Raw genomic sequence first — 23,776 nt, forward strand, 5'->3', positions numbered from 1 at the left:
GGGATGAATCTCACATGGCATTCCAGAAGCTGGGACAAGTGGGGGTCAAGCTCTTCCTCTGCTGCCATAAGACAGAGGAAACCATGAGCAGAGGGGTCCTCGCTCCTGAGTCTGGGGTTTTTATGTGCCCGCAAGATCCCCTAGTCCTTGAAGCTAAATTAGTTGATGCCTGTTTACATAAGGGAGGGTTTGTGCTTAACATGAACTCAGAACTTTTAATTATTTAATAAGAATTTCCATAAAGCAATGATGGAATCTGGCTCAGATGATCCAGACATCCCTCCACCCAGCAGTGTGACTTTGAACAAGTCATTTCTTTGTGCTGAAGCTTGCTGAAATAGGAGGGACTAGCAAGAACAAATATTAAGTCCTCTGTGCCTTGTGAGGCAAGATGGCACAGTGATTTCACACCTGAGGACTGCCATCAAAACAGACTTAGATTCCATCCCGATTTTGCTCCCGCATGTCAACTTGAAACAGCCTTTCTGAACTTCAGCTGTGCAGTGGGGTCATCATAGTGCCTTTTCTGAGTTTCACATGACAAATTAGATAATGTGCATAAAATTCTTAGCACACATAGGACTTTATGATGCAGTATAAGTTAGCTTTCCCCATTAATATATGACTGTCCCATTTTGCCAACAGCTGCAGCACCAAGTTTCATGTATGTCTTTCCAACTAAAGGACTGGAGGTCCTAACGACACAGAGCTTCAGCCCAGAATGACCACTGCTCTCCTGCTTTCCCATTGAACTTCACCATCTCGGCTTTCTCCCTGCAGGCAAGGCACAGCCAGATGCAGGTTGCTCTTGCTGCTGAATTAATGCTCCAGTGCTCCCTTAACTAATTTCTTTTCATGGTTTAGGTCTCTGCTTAAATGTCAGCTCCTCAGCTGCCCTTTCTTCACCACCTGCCCTTTCCTTTAAGCTCATCAGATTTGCCATTATTCTCTTTATCTGGTTACTGTCATGTGTGTCACTCTTTTTCTAGAATGTAACCTTTGTGTTTCTGTCTTGTTCAGATTATATCCCTAGTCTAGTACTAGGAGAGCTACAAAATAAATGCTCAGTAAGTCTTTGGATGAGTGAATCATGAATTCATGGACAATGTGGCATATTTATGTGACGCTGTATTTATGAAGCACTTTCATAACTAGGTTCTCTTTTTGAAGCCATAAAAATTTCCATAAGGGTACATATTAATCAATCAGAGCCTGGCCACAGCACCCCACATATAATAATTACCATGCAGGGTAAGCAAAAAATTACAGCAATGCATAGGGAGAGATCTTATTCCAATAGGAATGGAGTGGGGTGGGGAAGGAATATAGCAATAAGAGAAAACTATATTTTGTTTTTAAAAATTTATTTATTATTCCATGATACAATTCCATAGGCTCCAAGATTTTCCTTTCTCCTTCAAATCCCTGCCCCCCAACCGATTTCCAACATATCATTACAGTAGTATAGTCCTTCACAATCAGTTGTAAGTACGTCATTCTGCTATTCAAGTGTATCCTGACACTGTAAGCATGGACAGTGGTAGAGATTTGCTTGTTTGTTTGCAAGGCAAAGTGACAAGATGGGGCAGGGAGAGAGAGAGACAGATCTTTCATCCTCTGGTTCACGCCTCAAATGGCCAAAATAGCTGAAGTTTGCCTAAACTAAAACCAAGGGGCTGGAACTTCACCTGGGTTCTCCCACATGGGTGTCTGAGGCTGTCCTGCTGCTTTCCCAAGTACATTATCAGGGAGCTAGATCAGAAGTGGAACAGCTACAACTCAAACTGGAAGTTCAAAAATGCTGATGTTGCAAACAGTGTCTTTAACCTGTTGTACCACAAGTTGAGCCCCGAGAGAAGAGTTCTTAGAAGAAAAGCCCTGTGAGCTGAGCTTTGAAATGTGAATGGGAGTTATCCAATTAAGCTTGGAGTGGAAGTGGGCAGGCCCAAAGGGACAAAGATAGGAGAGTACAATGTCTAATATGAATAAAAATTAATAAGTGGGTAAGAAAGCCAGGAATGATATGTTTGTTTTAGTTAAGAGATCCCCCTGACAATTAAGGTTGCACCTAACTCCAGTGAGATTGACCTACATATAGAACTCTACCAACAACACCTGCTGGCATGGATGTGAGAAAAAAGATACCCTCCTTCACTGTTGGTGGAAGTATAAGCTAGTACAAACTCTATGGAAGTCAGTATGGAGAATACCAAGAGGACTGAAAATCAGTCTGCCATATGACCCAGTTATCCCATTGCTGGGAATATAGCCAAAGAAAATGAGATTTGCATATGAGAAAAGGATCTTCAATCCTATATTTACAGCAGCATAATCTATAATAACAAAGACATGGAAACAACCCAGATGCCAGTCCAAAGAGGAGTAGATAAAGAAACTGTGGTATATCTACTCCATGGAATACTACTCAGCCATTAAAAAGAATGAAATTCTATCATTTGCAACCAAATAGTCCCAACTAGAGACCAATATGCTCAGTAAAATAAGTCAATCCCAAAAGAACAAATATCATATATTCTCTCTGATATAAGGCAGTCTCCATGTAAAATATAAGATCAATAGCCCTTTCAATACTGTTTTTGCTGCAACTTATGGGTTTTGATATTTTTGTTTTTATTTTCATTTCTTCAAAATAGTTTCTTTTAATCTTACGTCACCCTAGAAAGTGTGAGGAAGACGGGAAGTATAACCTATCAGGATCATAACTGGTAACTCATAGACAACAGACTCGAATCAGCATTAGACAATAGCAAAACTACAAAGGTATATGGGGGGAATCAGGAGCGGTCCTAACAACCTCTTAACAGCAGGTCATGTGCACAGAGCAGGGGGGACCCCAGCGTGGAGCAGGCAGACAGGAGAAGGCTTGTATCCCAACCCTGAAGACTCCCAGATCCTCACCAAGGATGATCAGTACAAGCACCGAGGTCTACATCCCGACTGCCAAGGAGACCGCAGGGAATTGGAGTGCCTTCGGAGGCCGAGAACTCTGTGGTCACCCACCCCCATTTGGATCTATCAAATGGGATGGAAGAAGCCCAAATCCTGCCTTGCAGGATCCAAGGTCAGCGGAACGACAGCCAGGAGCACTGAGTGGTCTGCAGAAACAGAAGAACAGTAAACTTCCTTCGGGACTAGGGAGAGTAGCTTTCTCTGGTCCTTGCCTGGTTCCGACTTTGGGTCCCCACCCTCTCTCCTAATGACCATCAGGATTGCTCCAGAAACCCCTCAAAACAAACAAACAGACAAACAAACAAAAAATCTAGAACAGATAGAGAACAACAAAGAAGGCTTGGAATCAGACAGGAAACGGTCAGTGGGGATGCACTTATAACTCACTGAGTGGGACACAAAGATTAGTTACTCCTCACTAGGGTATTGAAGATTTCTCTACAGACCCCTCCTAAAACTGTTCACCTAAGCTGTTGACATATGTCTTGTTAGAGTTATAGAGTTAGACTACCCGAAAAACAGCCAGGTTCTGCAAAATCATGCTTCAACACTATAAACTGCTAAATACTAAAATTAAAATAGACATGAGACAGCTGAATAGTAATTTATAGCCGTTTAAGGTGTATAGAACCCAGTTCTATATAAACAGATAATTGAAATGTCAATGTAGAAGTCACAGGATGTGGTTCAGAACTTGCTTTCTTTTTTTCTCTCTTTTAACATATTGGTTACTCAATACTATGTCAACTAATTCCATTACATTATAAATTGTTACTGATGTAATGTCGGGGCTTTTAATTGATTGGGATGATACTCTGCAGGCTCTACCTTCAGACCAGAGATGGTCTCCCCAAGAAACCGATGAACTTATCTGGACAATAAGATGCTGGACTTTAGGCTTGGTAGATGCTTGCAATGAAAGAATCTCAACTGAATCTGAACTGTGGTAATGCAACAAGGTGGAGGAATCCACCATGGAAGGGGCGGTTTTTGGAGGGGTGGGGGAATCCCAGTGCCTATAAAACTGTGTTACATAATGCAATGTAATCAATTACAAAAAATAGTTTCTTTTTTCTTATTAAATTCTTCATTATCTACGGCAATACCACCCTGAACACACCCGATCTCATTTGATCTTGGAAATTCTTCATTGACTATTGTTCATACGGTAGCATTATTTTCTCCAAAAAGATTTTTTTATTTTCCTTTTCATTTCTTCATTTTGGTCTTTTGGCAGTATGTGATTTAACTTCATGAAGTTGTAAATTTTTAAATTGTATCCCTGTTGTTGATTTTGTTTTATGGCTTTTCATTTAAGGGGATGTATAGCAATTGTAATACAGATGATCATATCCAGATGTGAAAGTACAATGCAGTGTACATCTCTAAATCAAAGAGGGACTTCTTTGAAACTTTGTACATCCAAATCAAAGAGGGACTTCTAATGAAACTGTTAAGTATACCTTGCATATAGAATGCTGCACTTGTCTACCATTGCCTGTACCCACAATGTTAGGACACACTCAGCAGAATGATGGACTTATGACTGCTTATGAAAGATTATACTATTGTAATAATATAGGGAGATCAGTGGGGAGAGGGGGTTTGGGGAAGAAGTAAGGGAAATCCCAGAACTTATGAAATTATATCATAAAATAGAAAATTAAAAATGAAAGAAAAAGAGATCCCTCTGACACACAAGATCAGAGAAGGCAGGGAAGACCAGAGAGGGGAAGGTGGCTTTTGAACTCTACCTTTTGGTCAGATGATAATGATAAATATTCAGAATGATCCATTAATGTGGCCATATCTGGGCAGGGACCCAGGGAACAGTTCATAGATGAAGGATGTGGGGATTGATTGGGAAGAAGTGTTATGTGGCTCCCAGAGGCCAAACTATAATCCAGCATGCAGCCTTGACCTGGAGTTGTTACTGAAAGGGTCTTAGCCACACTGTCCCAGGTCCCAGAACAATCTGTGACTTGGACACATGTACTCTAATCTGGACCCTCTAGGCTGAATCATTGAGTCTCCTATTCAGTGAAACAGGACAAGGATAATCATAGCAGCTAAAATAGAGAAAGCAAATCCAAAGGCATGCAAACAAATGGTCCAAATAATGGATGAATAAGCTGAGAGTGGTTTGAAGTGTGGAGGGTTTAAGCCTCCTCCGAAGATTTATGGAAGTGCTACAAACAAAACTGCTGCAGCCATGCCTAATGCAACCGTCGTGTCAGATGGGGCTCAATAGTTTGTGGCTCAAACTCTTATTTCAGCCGGGTTTAGCAGACCACCATGATTGAAAAGGTCAGTTGTGATGTACCTGCTCATTTCTTATCCACCTGCAGTTGCCTTACACAACTGCCTCTATTAGACCTGGAGCACAACCCAGTGAGTCAAGAAATAACTTTGTAGACATCAGATATGGACAGGACCTAAGAGGCACCTTTAGGAGTTTCCTAAATGTGTGAGATTAGGCTAATCAGTCAGAGACATGATAAGAAGCAGAAATCCCATTTCCCAGTGATTTCATGGCAGTTTAGAAGTAGAAGGGGATGCCTTGAAAGGTAAGTCTTCTGTAGCACTGGTTGAGTCCAAGCAGTTATAACAGTGAGGGCAGTTTCCAAGGTTCCTGAGAAAGGCTCCATTGGCTGAAAGAGGAGGAAATCAGTCCTTGCTAAAAGAATAAAAGACGTTTACTCCAAGGGCAGAAATCCCCTCAGACCTATGTGTGTAATGACTGACTCCATTCTGGGCAAAGTGCAACCTTGGAGAGGGAAATTCACTAGCATTTTCAATAGGCTTCTCCTTCTATAGTGTGCTTTTGGCTCACCTTGCCAATGTGGTTCTGATTGTATTTCATTGTAGCTCTGAGACGGTTGTGTGTTTGCTGCTGTTCAGGTTTCATCATTAAGTGCTCCAAAATTATGTCCTTGGATCACTGGAGGAATCTCCTGGGCCTCATCCTGTACTTATTTCCATCAGAATATCTGAAAGGTGTCCCTAGGATTTTAAAATAAGCATCTTGGGTGATGATGAAAGTCCCTAAAGTTCTAGAAGCATCAGCATCAAGTGATGAAAATGCTTTTTTGGAGATAGTAGATTTGCTGAGTGCAAACTGCCCCTGCTACATTTAATAAACAAAAGAATAAATGGTGTAGAATTGACTACAAGAAACAGCTGATCAATCATCTGATCATTCAGCATACTCTTACCATTCAGTGTAAACATCTATGACTTCTAGGCCCTAGAGCCCTAGTTTATGGCTGAGCTGAGAGGATCTGATTTATCACACAGGGTAGGAAGTCTGTGTGATAGAAACCCATGCCCCAGATGGGAAGATTGTGGGACTGGGTGGGGGCAAAAGGGTGAATCAGTGGCTGCTCTCTCCCTCTCAGGAGTTGGCTTGGGAGATGGGGAAGCATCGTTTGCTCTCTCTTTCCCTCCCTGGTGAATTCAAAGGGTCATTGCACCAACTCTCACCTTTTTGGTGCTCCAATTCTCATCATACACAGTGAAAAACTCTGCTGAAAATTCAATTTGAGTGAATAAGTAGCTCTTAACAGGAAAGCCAGCATCCTAAAGAGAAAAGTACCCTTCTATGCACATTAAGTGGGAGGGGATGTGATCTTAGGAGTGGGAGCCTTGGGGAAGAGGGTGGATTGGGGCTTGGGTTAGACCAGAGTCAGGGTCTGCATCTTCCTAGAGCAGAGGAGCTAGGACCTTGAGGTGAAAACACACCATATTCAGCCTGTGACGACCTATGAGCTTGCCATTTCCTTCTAAGAATCTCATTGACCCTCTAGGAAGATGACATCTCCATCTCCAAGCAATTCTGGCCCTTGTACCCTAGTGAAATTGCCTTGAGCTGTGGGACCAGGCCTCTTAAATGTTAACTGTGGCATTTCTGGTCCCAGTTAATGCAACATTTGACACTGTGGTTTCTTCCTTAATTCTTGGACTTCAATTCTCTCCTGGGTTCCTCTTACTTCTACACATCTTCTCAAGCTCATCTTTCTTCACTCATGTCTTGAATACTGATGTTATTATCAGTGTTATCCTTGACTCAGAAAATGGTTCTTTTCCTTATTCTGCTTTCTCTTGGGTGATCTTACCTGCTTGCGTGCATATCAGCTCCCACAGGTTCATGGATTTTTTTTTTCCACTGAGGAAATGATACTGATCATTTACTGTATATCAGGCACAATGTGACTCCCAAATCATGTGTCTCTGTTCATCTCCAGACAATATATCAAATAGCCTTCAGAGTTTTGCATATATATGGGATATATATTACTTCCAGTTACATTATTATTCATAACAATAGTAAAAATGGCTGTCTTGGCTGTGTTTCGTAGACCACAATTTAGGTGCAAGTGATTTGGGAAGGGTGTGATTTGCAGAAAAACTGAAAAAGGAGTGGGAGAAGCAAGATTGGGAAGGGGCAGAAGCAAGCAAAGATGTGATCTCAGTTAAGACCTCCATGCCTGAGAGCCTGGGAGCATAGTGCAGTAGCTGTACTATGACATAAAAGGAGCCAGGTTTTGGCACACCTGAGTGAAGAAGGGACAAGCGTGGTGTGGGGTTGTAACTTTGTATGGCCTAGCTTTGTCTTGGAGAAATTGTGTCCATCAGTCAAACACAAGTGTATAGAGATGTGTGTGCAGACTTCAGAGTTGGCAGGTGAACATGGTGGTGGGGTACCAACAGCACCTCCTGCGGCAGCTGAGAACCTTACCTGGGTTAGACAATGTGGCTGGCCCATGAGGGCTTTGTGTGTCCTGACATACTTAACTTGTAAGACTGCTCTGTCCTGTAAGCACCAGTGTTTCACAGTGAGGGGACTGAGACTCAGAAAGGTCAAAAGTGTCAAAAATTACTTGTCCAATATTCTACAGGAAGTAAATGATGGAGCTGCTTCCTCAATTCCTTTTGTCTTCGTAAGTACCAGGCACTGTATTGAGCACAGGGATTCCAACAACAAAATGAATGCAAAAAGCACCACCCTCGTTGAGGTTACTTCCCTAGTGAGAGAAGATGGACAATAAATAAAGCTATTCACCAGATGTGAATTTCCTATGGGGGGAAAATGAGTCATGGAAGGATCCAGGGAGGGACTGTTTCAATTTTAAATGGTGCCCTAAGGAAGACTTCACTGAGGAGTTATTTTAGCAAGGACCTACTCCTGTCACCCCAATTTACTCTCCTCCACAGCTGCATGGTAATTTTTCTGAGTCACCTGAGCATGTTCCCTGTGTGAATGACACCAGTCCGGCCTCCATATCATTGTTAGGAGACTTGCAGCCTTGGCATATGACAGCAACTTGAGTTGAAGCCTGCTTCTACTGCAGCTTCTTCTCCCTCAAAGCCCGATTCTAACACTGTGGTGCCAAGAACAGGAGTACAAATGGAAGTCCACACACCTTTTATGTGACTATTTTGTATCTATGTTGTGCCCTTCCACTTTGACAACTGTATGTTCATGGGCTCCTAAGAGCCAAACTTCAGATATCCAGCTGTTACACTCCTCTGATTCCATCCCAGACTGGGGCAACAGAGCTCAGCCCCCAGCACAGGCTCTGCCTCCATTGTGTATCTATTCTGAGTTCTATCCTGTGTGACACATGGAAATAGGCAGACACTTAGCTCTGCCCACATCCTTGCCAAGAGCAGTCCTTTGCCGCTCCTCAGGTCTAGGTGCACAGATTGGTGGTATGACTTAGCTCTAGGATAAGGTATCATTGAACCCAGAAAGCAGGTGAGGTGGCCTTTAGGTAGAGAGTTTTAGGATTTCAGATACCAGAAACTTAGACTCAAAGTGGGGAAGAGAGTGTAGTGTGGACTCTCCATGAGCACAGTTTCCTAGAGCCCTTCGGTGATGATGTGCAAGAAGAGGGGCAGAGCCCAAAGCCATACTGCCTAAATGCCACCGAGTAGCACTGTCTTGTGATGCTGCTTCTTACCCTTGTTCCTGAAAAGCAGTGAATTGCTTGAACTTTCCCAGTGTGCCGTGTGCTTTTGTTTGATTGCTTTTCTGATGTTACACTGACTGCACATGCAGGTTGTCCCCTTGGACTCCTTGCCCTATTTTCCCATTCCTTGTGAGCTCTGTGACCTAATCACCTTTCCACTGACCCCTAACTTCTGTCTGCGAGCGTGAATACAGTATGATGTAGTGACACAGCAGACTTTGAAGCTGACAGTCCTAGTGTTTCCATTTAACTACCAACCAGGCATATGGCCTCAGGCAAATCTGCCTTGGTATAATCTTCTCTTGCATGGAGATAACCAGGCCTAACTTAAAAGGTCATTGTGAGGTTGGAGCAAAATAATGTATGGCAAGTGCTAAACACAGTCCCTGGCATAGAAACCAGACACACAGCACCTTGGGAGATCAGGCTGTTTTCACAGAAAATGCCAATTAGATTGCTTTTCAGCAGCCAGCCGTTGGACTACCTTCTCCCTGTTGTGAGTTAGCCAGAACTTCCTAGAGGATATTATTACCTGATTTTTATGTTTAGTTGTCAGAAATTATTAGTTAACTGTGTGTAACCTGCTACAGATGGCCACATTGTGGTGCTGGAATTGTCAACTGCCAGCTCTTGACATCAACACTGAATGTTTGTTGTTAGAGACAGAGATCCCTCGTGTCAGCATAATTGTGACAACAGGGACAGAGCCTGGAGAGCAGGGTAACAAGGAAGACTGTCATCTCTGAGGGAAAGGCCAGTTCCCTTATAGTGGCTGAGTTAAGTGGGCATGAGACAAACCTGAGCTTGCTAAACTAAGCTGCACACGATGAGAACAGTCATGGAACCCCAATGGAATGAAAATGTTGATGAAGTCATGCACACAGAAATTTATGGGCTGGTACACTATTGGTAGTAATCAAAGAAGTGTGAATTTAGACATTGGAGAAGATTTTAAAAATCTATCAACCAATGCTGATGAGGGTGTTGTAAGGCTTGGAGGGTGGATGCTTTTATACCTTTCTGTAAAGTACTAATGACAGTAATTAAGTGGTACAGACATATGGTGGGCTGTTTATTAGCAAATTTAATAGTCTCAAAGAGATATTAGAAATGAGGAAAAAACTATGCTGCAGTGAAAGGTAGAACACTGTATAATGTAGAAAGTATACACATACACACACATGCACAATTGATAGGAAATAGGCTAGAGTTTCATTAACTTCTACCATTAGCATGTCTTTTATTATTTTTGGATATTTTTATATTTAGTAGGTAACAGTTCATTCTTTCATAAGGGGAAAAGAAATCCTATGATTTAAGCAAAATTCACATTGTTCCTGCACAGTAGGGCAGAGAAACTTTAAATGGAATAGTCTGGCTACTCAGTTCAATCGAGTGTCAGAGGAGAAGAGGCAGCTCCTTTCATTTGGGACACAGAATTCATTAGGGAAACACAGACTCAGCCTTTCCTCCCTCCCAGGAGAAAGTCTGCTTGCCTGCACAATCTCTGATTTAACCTAAGCTTCCTTATGCCCGAAACCCTCACACGGTCATATAAGCTGTGGTGTCTTTGCAGGGCTGTGACAGTCTCATCAACAGCTGAGATTTGAGAGTGAAACCTGAAAGGGGTTTTGTGCTTCCTTTGCTGACCTAAATCCTCCAATGGTAGCCTGACCATGAGTAGTGGTAAGCGACTAAAAAGTGGCAGGCATGACTGAGGGTTACATAGCATGCACAGTGGCTTAAAAAAAGTACAATCTGGGAATTAGGCAGCCAAAGTCATTTGAGTTCTAAAATAAAGATTAAATAAAACAAAAATAAGACTCGTAACTACCAAAACATAGACTTTCTTCTGAACTGAAATGTTATAAATATTTTGACCTTTAGTTTTTTTTTTCTTTCTATTCTTAGGAGTCAAGTGTTTAAATAAACTTTTTTTTTTTTCTGAGTAAGTTATATACCAACATCTTGATTCATTTAGCCTGTTATTTCTTGGTTTGCAAAATGGTCACTGTCACTTCAGTTGGCCTTGATTTCAGGATTCCCTCTCTCCTGTCCTCCTCAATATTCTGAAATGTGTGCTTTCTTATGCCAGTTCTTATAACAGAGGTGCTTGATGCAGCTGGACTGCATCCACTGTTCCAGTCAGTCCCACCCTTGGCTGTCTCTGAGTGATCAGCATGACTCAGCGACCTGATATGTTAAAGTTGACATATGTTTTGAACTACAAGTAATGCATAAGTATTGGTGGCAAACAATGTGGCTTTAATGATGTGTGTACCATCACTATAATCAATTGGTAGAATGGGCTTAGAACCCTTTATTGAGAAGGATTCTTTGACTCAGTTTGGGATCAGCTATGGCATGTACTACTGATCACTGCACTAATGCTGGTGCAGGGAAGAGCTGTACTTCTGCCAAGAACTTTCCATCTCAGATTTAAGGGGTGACAAGGTCCCTGTCTTTAGAGAGCTTCAGTTCAAATGAAGAAAACATGCCTTGTTGTAGGAGCAAGAGAGGAAGACAACAATTCAAAAAGAAATCCAGTAGAATTGTGAGTACACAAAAAGGTTAGTATCCTTCAAATACAGTTGCCTCTAAGGAAAATCAAGCTGTTTGTTAAGTTCTGAGAGAAGGCAGACTGTCACAGCTCTTACTCATATGGGGTTAATCTAGAAAGGTTTCCTGAAGTAGTACTTTTTAAATTAGTTTGGACGGTAGCCAAGAGATCTGGCGTGAAGTAGAAAGGGTGGTCCAGGTCAAGGAGAAAGCAGATTTCCTGTGCCCTTTGACTGTATTCTTCAAAGTCTCAGCTGCCTGGAGGGACGAGCCTGATCTCTGCCCTCCCCCACAGTGAGGACGTATGCAAACGTGGCTTCACCGTCATCATCGACATGCGGGGCTCCAAGTGGGACCTCATCAAGCCCCTGCTCAAAACACTGCAGGAAGCCTTTCCCGCCGAGATCCATGTGGCCCTCATCATCAAACCCGACAACTTCTGGCAGAAGCAGAAGACCAACTTTGGCAGCTCCAAATTCATCTTTGAGGTGAGCCAGACCTCTATGCCTTTGCACCTGCTTCCCTTTTTCCCCTGTCACCCACATACTTCTCATTTCTTCATCTAATTAGAATATGCAGCATGTCAAAGGCTGAGGTTTCAGGACCTCTTGACCATCATGCCCCTCCCAGCTAGATCCTGGGAGGAGTGAGAGATGATTGTGAATTCACAACATCCACAGGGCTGGGCAAATGCAGGGGCCTATACAATTCTAGTTAGAGGCCTTACAAAGAGATCCATTGATCTAAAAAAATCATGTGCTAGGAAAACATTCTTAATACAAAACTAAACAAAGCAAAATGATAAAAAAAAAGGACCTTAAAAGCATAAACAAAATGTTTTTAAAAAGTTCACCACAATGATAATATACATGACCCACAAATGAGAGTACTTCAAAAATTAATGGAAAATGTAATTCAAAGATAAACTTATTTGGGTGCAAAAATGTTGAAATGTATATATTTTTTAATATACATTTTCCATGAACTTTTGAACTTTATATACTACATGTACACATCTATTTGTATATACATATATATATGTATATGTATATATACTATACCCATTTATGATTGTATCCTAGCTACTCATTCAGTTGGTGCCATTAATATGTAGACACTATGGAATCTTTAAAAACCATATTGGGAAAAGAGTATCTTCCAAAAAATTCTTGTTGGGGCAGGCATGTGGCACAGTGGTGACACCTATTAGCACCTGCACCACATATTAGAATACCAAGTCTAAGTCCCAGCTGTAATTTTGATCCAGCTGTCTATTGTGTGCAGCCTGAGAAGGCAGCAGGTGATGGCTCAAGTACTTGAGTCCCTGCTACACACATGGGGACCCTGGATTGAGTTCTGAGGACCCAGTCCGAGTTGTTGTGGACATTCAAGGAGTGAACCAGAAGATTGTCTCTGTCTCTGTTGTTTTGACTCCAGAATAAACACAGATACACAAGTTTTAAATGTTAGTGATATATGATTCCCAGAATGATAGGTTATAAAACAACATGGAAAGTATAATTTTCTTAACCACTGTACAAAATGCCCTACCCTGTGATTTGCTTTTTCAGTACTTATACTCATGGGGAAGATTGAGAAACACAAGAAAATATTAGAAGTGTTTTACTCAAGGTGGCTGGATTATGAGTGATTTTCATTTCTTCATGTTTCTGTCTTCTCTCAAGAATGATATATTACCTTTATAATCAGGAAAAACATGTTGTTTTATACTAAATTCCAGAGAGTATATGAGTCCCTCAAGAAGCTTCAAGACAACGCATCAGTTTTTGTCAATGATTTAAACATTTTTGTTGCAGCCAAATTTGAACTGTTTGCTTTCTCAGAATCCTGGTCCTCATCTTCTGCAAGGGGGTGGGGAGAGAGGGAGAGAGAGAGAGAGAGAGAGAAAGTTGGGGGTGGTGAGAATTGGGAAATGGGAGGATGTACTTCAAGGAGGAGCTACTTGTATGCTGTCAGCATCTTTTCATTGCAGACTTTGGTTTCCCAGAGGCCAGCAACACCTATGTGTGGGGTGAAGGGGTTGGAGTCCAGGCGCAATGACCTGGTTATTAACACAGTTCTCACGGTGTGCTAGTAATACAAGACATTTGGTCTGGTGGCAAAACAGTTAACTCTGTCTCCTAGCACTCCTGCAGAACACTAGGAATCCTGTAGGGGAATGCTTTCTATATTTCTGGTTTGTTTATACAGAGATGGTGGCAGAGGAATATGAATGTATAAGCTGAAGTGATTGCAGAGGGTTTTTTCAGTGAGTCCTGAGATGTTTGCTTCAGTGTAACTGCCCTGCACATCTCTTCACCCTGCACCCCTTCATTCCAGCTTCAGTGAATGCCTCTGCTTTCTGAACAAGAGGTTCAGAGACAAGAGCTGGAGGCTCCCACTCAGAAATTTGTAACACCAACAAACTTAACACCTCTACAGACTGAGACAACTGTGAGACAGGGAGGAGAAATACAGACTTGTTCAGGAGCACAATCTTAATGAGTAATGGGCGAGTCTAATCAAGGAACACTTTCTGCAAGTGGTAAATTTTGAGCCACTTTTGAGGGGACAAGTTCTCTGGAATAGTGCTTCTCTAAGTTGGTTTAGTGCACATGCTTCCCTAGGAATCTTGTAAATGCAAATTCTGACTTATGTAGGTGTAGCATGGGGCTTAAATTCTGCTTTTCTAACCAGCTCCAGGGTGATGCCAGTGCTGCCGGCCCTAGACATGCAGAGATTAGGAACTGGCTGCACATTAGTATTACCCAGGGAGCTTTTAAACCAGCCCAGGCCCAGGCTCCCGTCTAGACCAGTTAACTCAGATTTTTCAGGGGTGGGTTATTCTGTTTGTAAACTCCCCAAGGGATTCTAATAAACAGCCAAGTTTGAGAACCACAGTCCAGGGCAGCCTCCCTTCTGAAGGGCTGCTCTTTCATCCTAAAAAGGAGGATGCAGGCAAGTGGTGGGCATGATTATTAAAAAGTAGTATGATGGGCCCGGCGCTGTAGCCTAGTGACTAAAGTCCTCGCCTTGCACATGCCAGGATCCCATGTAGGCACCAGTTTGTATCCTGGCGGCCCTGCTTCCTATCCAGCTACCTGCTTGTCGTCTGGGAAAACAGTGGAGGATGGCACAAAGCCTTGGGACCTTGCAGCCATGTGGGAAACACAGAAGAAAGCTCCTGGCTCCTGGCTTCAGATTGGCTCAGCTCCAGCTGTTGCGGTCACTTGGGCAGTGAATCAGCTGATGGAAGACCTTCCTCTCTATCTTTCTCCCTCTCTGTGTATCTGAGTTTTTAATAAAAATAAATTTTTTGAAAAGTAGTATGACAGAGAGAGACAGGCTGATTATAAAGGTTCAAGTAGTCATGTGGCCCTCAGGTCCCCATGGTGAGCTCTGTGGGGCACTGAGCACAGACACTGTGCTAGCACCCAGTGTGCTTTGTCTGCTCTGACACATACAATCTCAGCAAGCCCTAGGACAATGGCAGTATGATCTCTGTCATAGAGGAGGAGACTCAGCTGTAAGACCTTGAACAGCTTGTCTCAGGTCATATAATTAGGAAGTAGGATTGAGATCCAACCAGATATTTCTTGGATGGCCTCTCCTTCTTCAGGAGACAAGCAGAGAAGCCTAAACCCTATGGAAAGGAAAGGAAGTTTGCTGTTATACTAGGGAGGCCATCAGCATCACTATTTGCGGGATACAATCTGCTTCTAAGAATTTGCACCAAGTAAATGGAAAGGCCAAACTCCCAGTTGCTCAGCCCCAGTTCAGTTCACCATATCACAGCATCTGCTGGCAGGGGCAGTCTCAGGGCCAACTTGGCTTGAGACAAGAAGTTAGGCTAAGAAATCCTGCCTGTGCATGTATTGACCCACAATGCTTAATGCAACTATGGTGGTACGCGAGGCCCATGAACCTGTGTTTTATGGCTGTAAAAATGGATCTTCCAGGCATGGGGTCTGTGTTTCTCCCAGCCTCTGCTTGTAGCAACCTAGAGCCCTGTTGTGGTGGGCTTGGGGTGGGGAGGAGGAAGGGTCAAGGATCAAGGACATAGACAGTGTGTTTGTCTGGCTAATGGTGGGCAGGTGGCAAGGTTTGTTGATGTAGTCTGTATTGCTGATCATGGCTCATGAGGCCCATGCACTGTTTTCCAGGCAGGCTGAGTCCATTGTCATGAGGACTTGCCTTATCCTTTTGCCTGCGTTTCCCACCCCCTGCTTCTGCCCTTCTTCCTTCCCACCCTTCCCCTACTTCACTGACACTCCCTCTCTGTTTCTGCCCTTTCCAGACAAGCATGGTATCTGTGGAGGGCCTCACCAAGCTGGTGGACCCTTCCCAGTTGACGGAGGAGTTTGACGGCTCCCTGGACTACAACCATGAGGAGTGGATTGAGCTGCGGCTGTCCCTGGAGGAGTTCTTCAATAGTGCGGTGCACTTGCTCTCGCGCCTTGAGGACCTGCAGGAGATGCTGGCCCGGAAGGAGTTCCCGGTGGATGTGGAGGGCTCTCGGAGGCTCATTGATGAGCACACACAGCTTAAGAAAAAGGTGCTCAAGGCCCCTGTGGAGGAGCTGGACCGGGAGGGGCAGCGGCTCCTGCAGTGCATACGCTGCAGCGATGGCTTCTCAGGGCGCAACTGCATCCCAGGCAGCGCTGACTTCCAGAGCCTTGTGCCCAAGATCACCAGCCTCCTGGACAAGCTGCACTCCACGCGGCAGCATCTGCACCAGATGTGGCATGTGCGCAAGCTCAAGTTGGACCAGTGCTTCCAGCTGCGGCTCTTCGAGCAGGATGCTGAGAAGGTAGGAAGACAGCTTGCTAAGCCTGAGCTAGGCTGACCTGGGTGCAGGGGACAAGGCTTTATAAGGAAACTGAAAGAGGTTGCTAATCCAACTTTCTAAATAAGGATGGTATGTTTTTAAACAAAAATGTTTAATGTTCTTACTAATTTTAACTAGCAGCAGTGTAGTTTTATTTGTCTTACATTTGATTTTGGTCACTGTGTTTAAAGCTGATTGTTATTGGTATTTGTTATGTGCTAGGCAGCATTCTTAAGTACTGAGTGTAAACTGATTCATCTGAACCCTCTTAAGAGTCTTAGGAGGTAATCTGATTGGTTATCCCATTTTACAGGTGAAGAAACTGAGAGGTTAAATAATTTGGAAAGGTGGAAAATGCAGCCTTGCTCCAGAGTCTGTGCTTTCATTACCGTTAGCCACTGCTCTTTTAAATGCCTACAGTAAGCAGCTGAAGCCAGCTGAGAACAGACTCAGTTAGTAGCCTCTACCACATTAGTGAGTGATAATTGCCCTGCAATGTACTTTACTGTTGACAAAGCACTTTCACATGTAGAGTGGTTTAATGTCCTTCCACCCTTATGAGGTGGAGCTGTCTCTCTTGTCACCCAGGAAACTGATGCCCTTGACCTTGGGTCTACAGTCACAGTCCTGACACTTGAGTCCCCCTTTTCTAAGTCTGGGCTCTTCTTCTACTCTGTGTCTTTCTGGTGCCTTCTCCTCAGCTGCTGAGGCACTGTCTTGAGTAAAGCACCATTTATCCAACAGTGAATTTTCAAAGCTTTTCACTTATCAGGGAGAAGTGAGAATGACTAAGTGGGGAAACAAACAAACACAAAAAAAGCCCTGGTATGTGATGCCTCTTTGCTGAGAACATAGAAGTATCTTCTTTGGATTCTTTTTAAGCTAAAGAGGAGAGTGTGCTATTATATGCACTTTAAGTAGAGTAAAATGGGCTATCCTATCAATTTCTCGAGAATAACTTGGATATTTAAATATACAATACTATTCTTAGAAGTTCCATGATATTTCCCAGTAACTGTATTTTGCAAGTAGTGTCTGATATAATGGTTTGGTGCCTTTTAAGAGCCCATGCTGAAGATACTGGTAGATTTTAAGTGACAAAATCAAGACTAAAATGTCTTGGACTATGTGGTGAATCAGGGTAAACCACTGCCTATAGTGCCAACATCCCCTATGAGTGCCAGTTCAAGTCCTAGCTACACCGCTTCTAATATAGCTCCCTGCTAATGTGCATGAGAAAGTAGTGGAAAATGGCCCAAGTACTTGCCAGGCTTATGATTAGGTTTTCTGTGTATGTTTAGGAAATCAATACATGTAGTTTTTATAGAACATGTGTCCTTTTCACAGCAGAATGACTGTACATCATTTAAACAAGTGTTTGGAAAGCGCATGTGAATGGGACTCATTGGCTATCCTCAGGGTGCTTGGCCCACTGGCCTGCCAACCTAGTTTGACCCTAGCCTGGCCTGCTATAGGAAGGATGGCTTCAGTCACAGAATCCCGGTTCCATTCACCAGGTATAATGCCAGCTACCCTGTGACTTCTTAACTGTTTTGTGACATGTATCTTTTGTCTAGTGACATAGACATTTTCTCAAAGTAAAAATTATTAGTAAACAAAAATATACATAAGCTTGGGAAACAATTATTAACAGTAATTACATTTTCTAAAACTAGAATTAATTTATTTCTTTATTAACATATAAACACTGGCATCTACTTGAAGTCTGATAAATACCATAGTTTTGAAGTTGTGATGAGCATAAATAATACTTGAAGAGAACAACCCTGCTGGGATATAAAATATGTGTATTTCTGTTTATGTCCCATGCACTGTCCTTGCTAACAACAATGTAGTTCATTGCCTCTGTTCACATGAATGGGAATGCTCTGTTAGTGATTAGAGATAATCAGTGCGGGTTTTCCCTCCCTATAAAGTGCATAATCTCTGAATTCTACTCATGGACTCTAAGTTTAAAATCTTTATTTTATGCTTCTGCTTCAAAAAAGAATGTGTGTGTGTGTGTGTGTGTGTGTGTGTGTGCGCGCGCGCGTGCGCACATGTGTTTGAGGGATGAGTGAGAGGGGGAGAACATTGAAAATCAGACAGCGGATAAGAGAAGGGTGATGGGAAGAGGGCAGCCCAGGAATAGTTTGATATTGAGTCAGTGGTGAAAAGGCTGGACCCAGCTGCCGCAGAAAATGTGCTGGGTGTGGGACAGGGAGGAAAACAGGCCTTTTAAGTTGCTTCGAGATTAATTTAAAATATCTGTGCAGTGCTAAGAGCCTCAGCCTTTGACTTATTTGGTGTTTTTAGAAGATTCAGGGGAGTGATGGTTTGGACCAAGGGTTGGATGTGCAGATCCACATCTAAACAAGGGTGGAAGGAAATAGTTGCTGTGTGAGCTGCGTCCCAGCCTGCTTTCTGCTGGGAGGCTTGTTGGCAGAGGCCTCTGATTCCAGAACTGGGAAGCTCTGGGCAATCAGGGGAGTTTGATGGTCACTTGGCTTCTATATTTGTAAGAGGGGTGGATGCATAGTGTCCCCTCCATTCCTGAGGTTTCAGTGGCTATCATCAGAGCTGTGAGAACACCACAATTCAAGAATGGCAGAGGAGCCTTGATGGAGTAGTTTCTAGGAGTGCTGTTTGAATCATTTGGAAATGAGTCAAGTAGCACATGTGTCCCACTGGTCTATAACTAACAGACATATCCAGCACTGTGTTCACCTAAATGGACTGATCACTCCTTGCCTGGGTGCTGATCACGGCACTTGGCAGCCTGTTTCACAGCACCTGTCCCCCGTCCCCCCTGTACAGTGGACCTTGTGCATTGTAGGTGCCCTGCAATTACCAAGGTGAAGGGACATACATTTTTCCTGGTGGAGAACTATGTGTGGTATCAGAGGTCACCAGGTAGACACACCTGATGTGCCTTGGACACAGAAAGGTTGGACTGCTTCTTGGTGGAGGAACCACCCTACAGTACCCCTCTTCCTAGGTGGCTTGGTACCATCTTCAAATGATAGAGGGACCTTTACATCAAAAAGTCTGATCCTTCCCACACTGTAGAAATCCTACCCTGACTATCTGATGATAGCCACTGAAACCTCATGATGTCCTCTATGTGCCAATGTCATGTAGGATACTGGAAAAACACTGCCACACCACTTAGCTTAAGATCCGAATATACTTCACCATTTTTCAACATTGTAGGGAAGGAGCTAGCCTTAGAAGAACTCTGGTGCTGACTGGGAATCATTTCCCTACCTCATTCCTGAACAAAGCTATCCTGATGCCTATGCTGGAGGCCCATTTTTTGTTTTGCCTGAGAGCTTTTCCAGAAAGAAGGGGGATATTTCTATTTCAAGTGGGCAAAATCCCTGAAGCTCCCTAGTGGGGTTTCCAATGTTGGATCATGCCAGTGACCAGCTTGTGCTGCTTGTTGCACTTGCATGGCAATAACCTGAGACAAGCTCTCCATGATCATACTTGAGGGGAGAGTTGAGGGCCACCTCCCTCATGACCAAGGGGTTTTGCCCAGACAAGAATCTCATTTCAGGTGTTTAGAGGAGGCTGTGACCTCTGTGGCTGCCTGTACTTGCCCTTTACCACACCTACTATGGGAGACCCTGATATTTAAATACGTTCTTGCATATTCATTCTTGGATGCTTCATCCTTGCAGAAATGGAGCTGGGCTGAGTGCAGCTTAGGATTTAACTCACACTTATGTTACTTACAATGCAAAAATGAAGACTTCAGACTGGCTCTTTTTTTTCCTGCCTCTCCTTCTGCCTCCACACTGCACTGTTCTTGTGCACAATTCTCACCCTTTATGAAAACAACATGCAGCAGCAGAAGTGGGGTGGATGCGGCCATGATAGTGGTAGGTGTGGTGGAGGTTGCAATAGAGAACACATCCCATAGAAAACATATCAGAGTCTCCAGTGTACTTTGATGAAGCTCCCCACCCCAGTCCATATGCCCACTATTCTTCCTTCTTTGAGGCCTGCTATACAAGTAAATATCTACACACTTTTGTTGCTCAACAATTCTACAGTAATTTTTGCTTTTTTCTACTAATTCTCTCCCTTAGCCATTTATAGTAAGTTGCTCTCTCTTCAGGACTATTTCATTGGGTGATTATGAAAAATAAGAAACTTTTCTCAGCAAATAAAACAACAATCTGTTGAGCTCTTGCTTAAAATGAAAATGCAACCTCCCAGTAAGCTGCTGCCTCAGGTTGTTAGGAGAATTAAATGGGATGATGGATGTGGAGGTAGCCGGCATGGTGCTTGCCTATCTGTTCCCCTGATGCCAAGTTTCCCTCCTCCTCCCTGCGCTATTTTACTCATGATTTACTCTTCATTCATCCGGTACCTGCTGAGACCATACAGAGTATCACTGATACTCTCTTCCAGGGAGCTTGCTCCAAATCATTTTCAATTATTTTTAATGGAACAAAATGAAGAATTGATTTTTTTTAAAAGAAGTTGGACATTTTGATATGGATTCATGAGAGCCTCTGAAATCACCACGACCAGACATGGAGGAGGCGCCTATGGGTCACATTTGGGGTCATGCTTGATGGGCCAGACTTGTGGGAAGCTCCACAGGGAAAGTTCTATAAAGATGCAGGGTCTGACCTTGTAACAGCTGTAGAAGAAAGTGACTCTTCCTACTGCCCAGGGGAGGTGGCTGCTCCTCCTGTGCACCTTCTCTATCTCCGGCCTCGCCTTGAAGCTAACAGAATGTTTGTTTTATTCCTTTGCAAACTTGGACACAGAAATGCCTATTAAAACCATCCGGGACATATACACCTATTATCACTGTGAAGAAACAGTCAAAAAGCAGCACTCCATAAGGGGCCCTTATGGTAAGAATGAGGTTACTGTACCAGGGGTTAGCTGCTTATTATATTTTTTGAGGTTTGCATGTCCTGTTAGCCACATTAGCCTTTCAGGACATCCCCAGGATGCCATGTGCCTGGGCAAAGTATTGACTGCTATTTCCTGCCATCTCCCTCTAAAGCATAAATATTTTTAAACTCTCCCATTGCAGTATCCAAAGTCCCATTCCTCCTGAAGTGACCAGGACAGAGTGTGGTGGAGGGGTTGGAGTAGCTAATTGCAAAGAGATTCTGTGGCCTGATCTTCTACTTGCCCACTGTGTCTTCTCTTCTCCACACCTCCATCCCATGCCTGTGAGCCAGTGTTAAGCACAACTCCGAGTCATTTGTCAAAGTGAAAAGTGCCTTTGTAATCCTTACAATACAAAATGCTTTTTTGAATGTCAGTTTCCAGAATGTTCTCACACCCATGACCTTAGAGGTCTTCTGGTCCAGCCCTTCCTATTACATAGAAAACTTTGACCCCAAGCAGAGACCCACCCAAAGTCATCCAGTCAGTGGTTCATCATGTGGCTTTCCTATTGTATGTGGCATGTAGGCCGTGGGGATGTATAGTTGTTCCCTTCATCTTACAGACTGGTTGCTCTGAGTTTGGAAGCTTTAAAGGTTTGCTTGGGTAGAGGCAGGTTAGCAGCATCAGAAGATGGGCCCTCTGTCCTGAGGCTGGTGTCTTTCCTGTTGGCTCATTAGACACACTGCACCTTTGGAGGCTTCTTGATGTTCAGGAGGGCTAGCCGATCTGGGCTCATCTGACATGTGACCTCATCATTGTTATGCTAAAAGGACATGCACTGAGTATGCCTCCAGAGAACTGTGCCAAGTGTCTGTGTGATTCAATGGTCTGAGCCCTGCTTGTTAGGAGGGAGGCTTTAAAGAGCCATAACCCTCATGGCCCCAGAAGGGCAAGGTCATTGTGGGGTAGTATGTAATTTCCTACTTTTCTGGAGAGAGGCTCCAGTGCCTCCTGTTCTGGCTTCTGCTCTCCTACTAAAGCCTAAACCTCCAAGCCCCTCCACCTCCTGTTGGCTGGGCGCAGGGCAAGGAAGTGTGTGGCTCCCGGCCCTTCCACCCGGCCTCAGCAGAACACAGTGTCCTGAATTCTTTCCAGCCTGCTGGTCCTGGGAATCTCTACTTACTTTTTCTCATTTCCTCTCCTTGAACATTAGAAACATTAGATTCCAAAAATAATCCAAGTCACAATGTTCCGCAGGCTGCCTGTGTGTTTTCTTCCAAAGCTGTTTTCGCTCCCTCTTATATCCTTTCTCCTTCTCCTTTCTTTCCTCTCCTGCATTTTCAGCTCCATGTGTGTCTTGAGATCTGCTGCCTGCATGTGGAGTGTAGGTGTGGAGAACAGAGCAGAGGGAAGACTGAGGAGGAGTGTGCAGGCATGGGAGGCTTGGCTCTCTGCCAAGGTTCTCCCAGGAGGGCTGGAAGGTGCCAAGGCCTGAGTTTCTTATGTGGCCTCAACATATGAATGAATCCCATAGACACTCCTGGGGCTGCAGCCCTTCTCAGAATTCAGATGGTCATACTGATTTTATGTGCAGCAGTTTGGGTGAACTAAGAAAAGAAGGCTTATCAGATATAAGTGTGTGTGTGTGTGTGTGTGTGTTAAGAAACAGAGAGGGAAGGTGTGGAGGGGGACAATAGAAACTGAAAAATGTTCACTGATTCGTTCGTTTCTCAAGGTGCTGGGGACTACATCTCTTTGTTCCCCAGGTGCTAGATGGTGGCAGGAGAGGAGGGCCAGGGGTGATTGGATAGGGAAAAACCAGATTTGGCACTGATGCACTTCTTAATTCCTGTCAAAAGAAGGTGGCTTAGAAATAGTACCCACTCAAGTGATTAGAACCTGAGTAGGCTAAGATAGCAAGGTCTCTTCCATCTACCAGGCTAGGATGGGGTGGGACCCGTGTACATTTGAACAAGAACAGGCAAGTTGTCTAAGAAGAAAACAGACTGGGCTCTGCCTTAGTAAGGAGCGGGGAGGAAATGGCTCAAGTGCCTTTTTGAATAATGAAAGACACCAGGAATAATTTCGGTAGTAAAATGAATCCACTGTGTCTGGTGTAGGAAGTTTTTCAGGGTTTCTTTAGTGACGTTTCACTCTGAAGAACTCACTTTCCTTCCTGTTCAACTTCTACCTTATTCTCTTTCTACTTCCTTTCCTATTTGTGTACTTTGCCACCATCCTGCCTGTTAAACCCAACTCTGCACTTCCACTGTACTTCTCCTAGCTTTTTTTTTTTTTTTTTTTGGCTACAGGGAATTAGATCTCCTATAGAAATCAAAGAGTGAACATTCTCTTCCCCTCTTTTTCCTCCTGACCTCCACTACCTTCACCTTGTTCCTGCCCCGCTGCAATAAACCTCCTAAGATTAAAAAAAAAAGAATGAACATAGACCAGAAGACTGTTTTTTTTCTGAAAGAACACTGGCAATGGGTTTGAATCCCAGCTTGGCCATTCACCAAATGAGTGACCGTGGCCAATTGACCCTTCTTAACATATCTGTTTTTCTAAAATATACTAATACTTGACT

The 23,776-nt window shown here is 43.5% G+C and overlaps 1 protein-coding gene across 10 annotated transcripts in view; it reads left to right on the forward strand.

Annotated features, from left to right (window-relative positions):
* KALRN (kalirin RhoGEF kinase) overlaps positions 1–23,776 on the forward strand; it is a 660,588-nt gene that overhangs the window by 218,854 nt on the left and 417,958 nt on the right. For all 10 annotated transcript variants that reach the window (XM_041002788.1, XM_041002790.1, XM_041002785.1 and 7 more), the window contains exons 4-5: positions 11,797–11,989; positions 15,799–16,311. In XM_041002788.1, coding sequence (XP_040858722.1) covers positions 11,797–11,989; positions 15,799–16,311 — 706 coding nt within the window. The remainder of the gene's footprint in view (positions 1–11,796; positions 11,990–15,798; positions 16,312–23,776) is intronic.

Source organism: Ochotona curzoniae, unplaced genomic scaffold (genome assembly GCF_017591425.1).
Source record: "Ochotona curzoniae isolate NIBS_2020 unplaced genomic scaffold, NIBS_Ocur_1.0 scaffold_2587, whole genome shotgun sequence".
NCBI lineage: Eukaryota > Metazoa > Chordata > Mammalia > Lagomorpha > Ochotonidae > Ochotona > Ochotona curzoniae.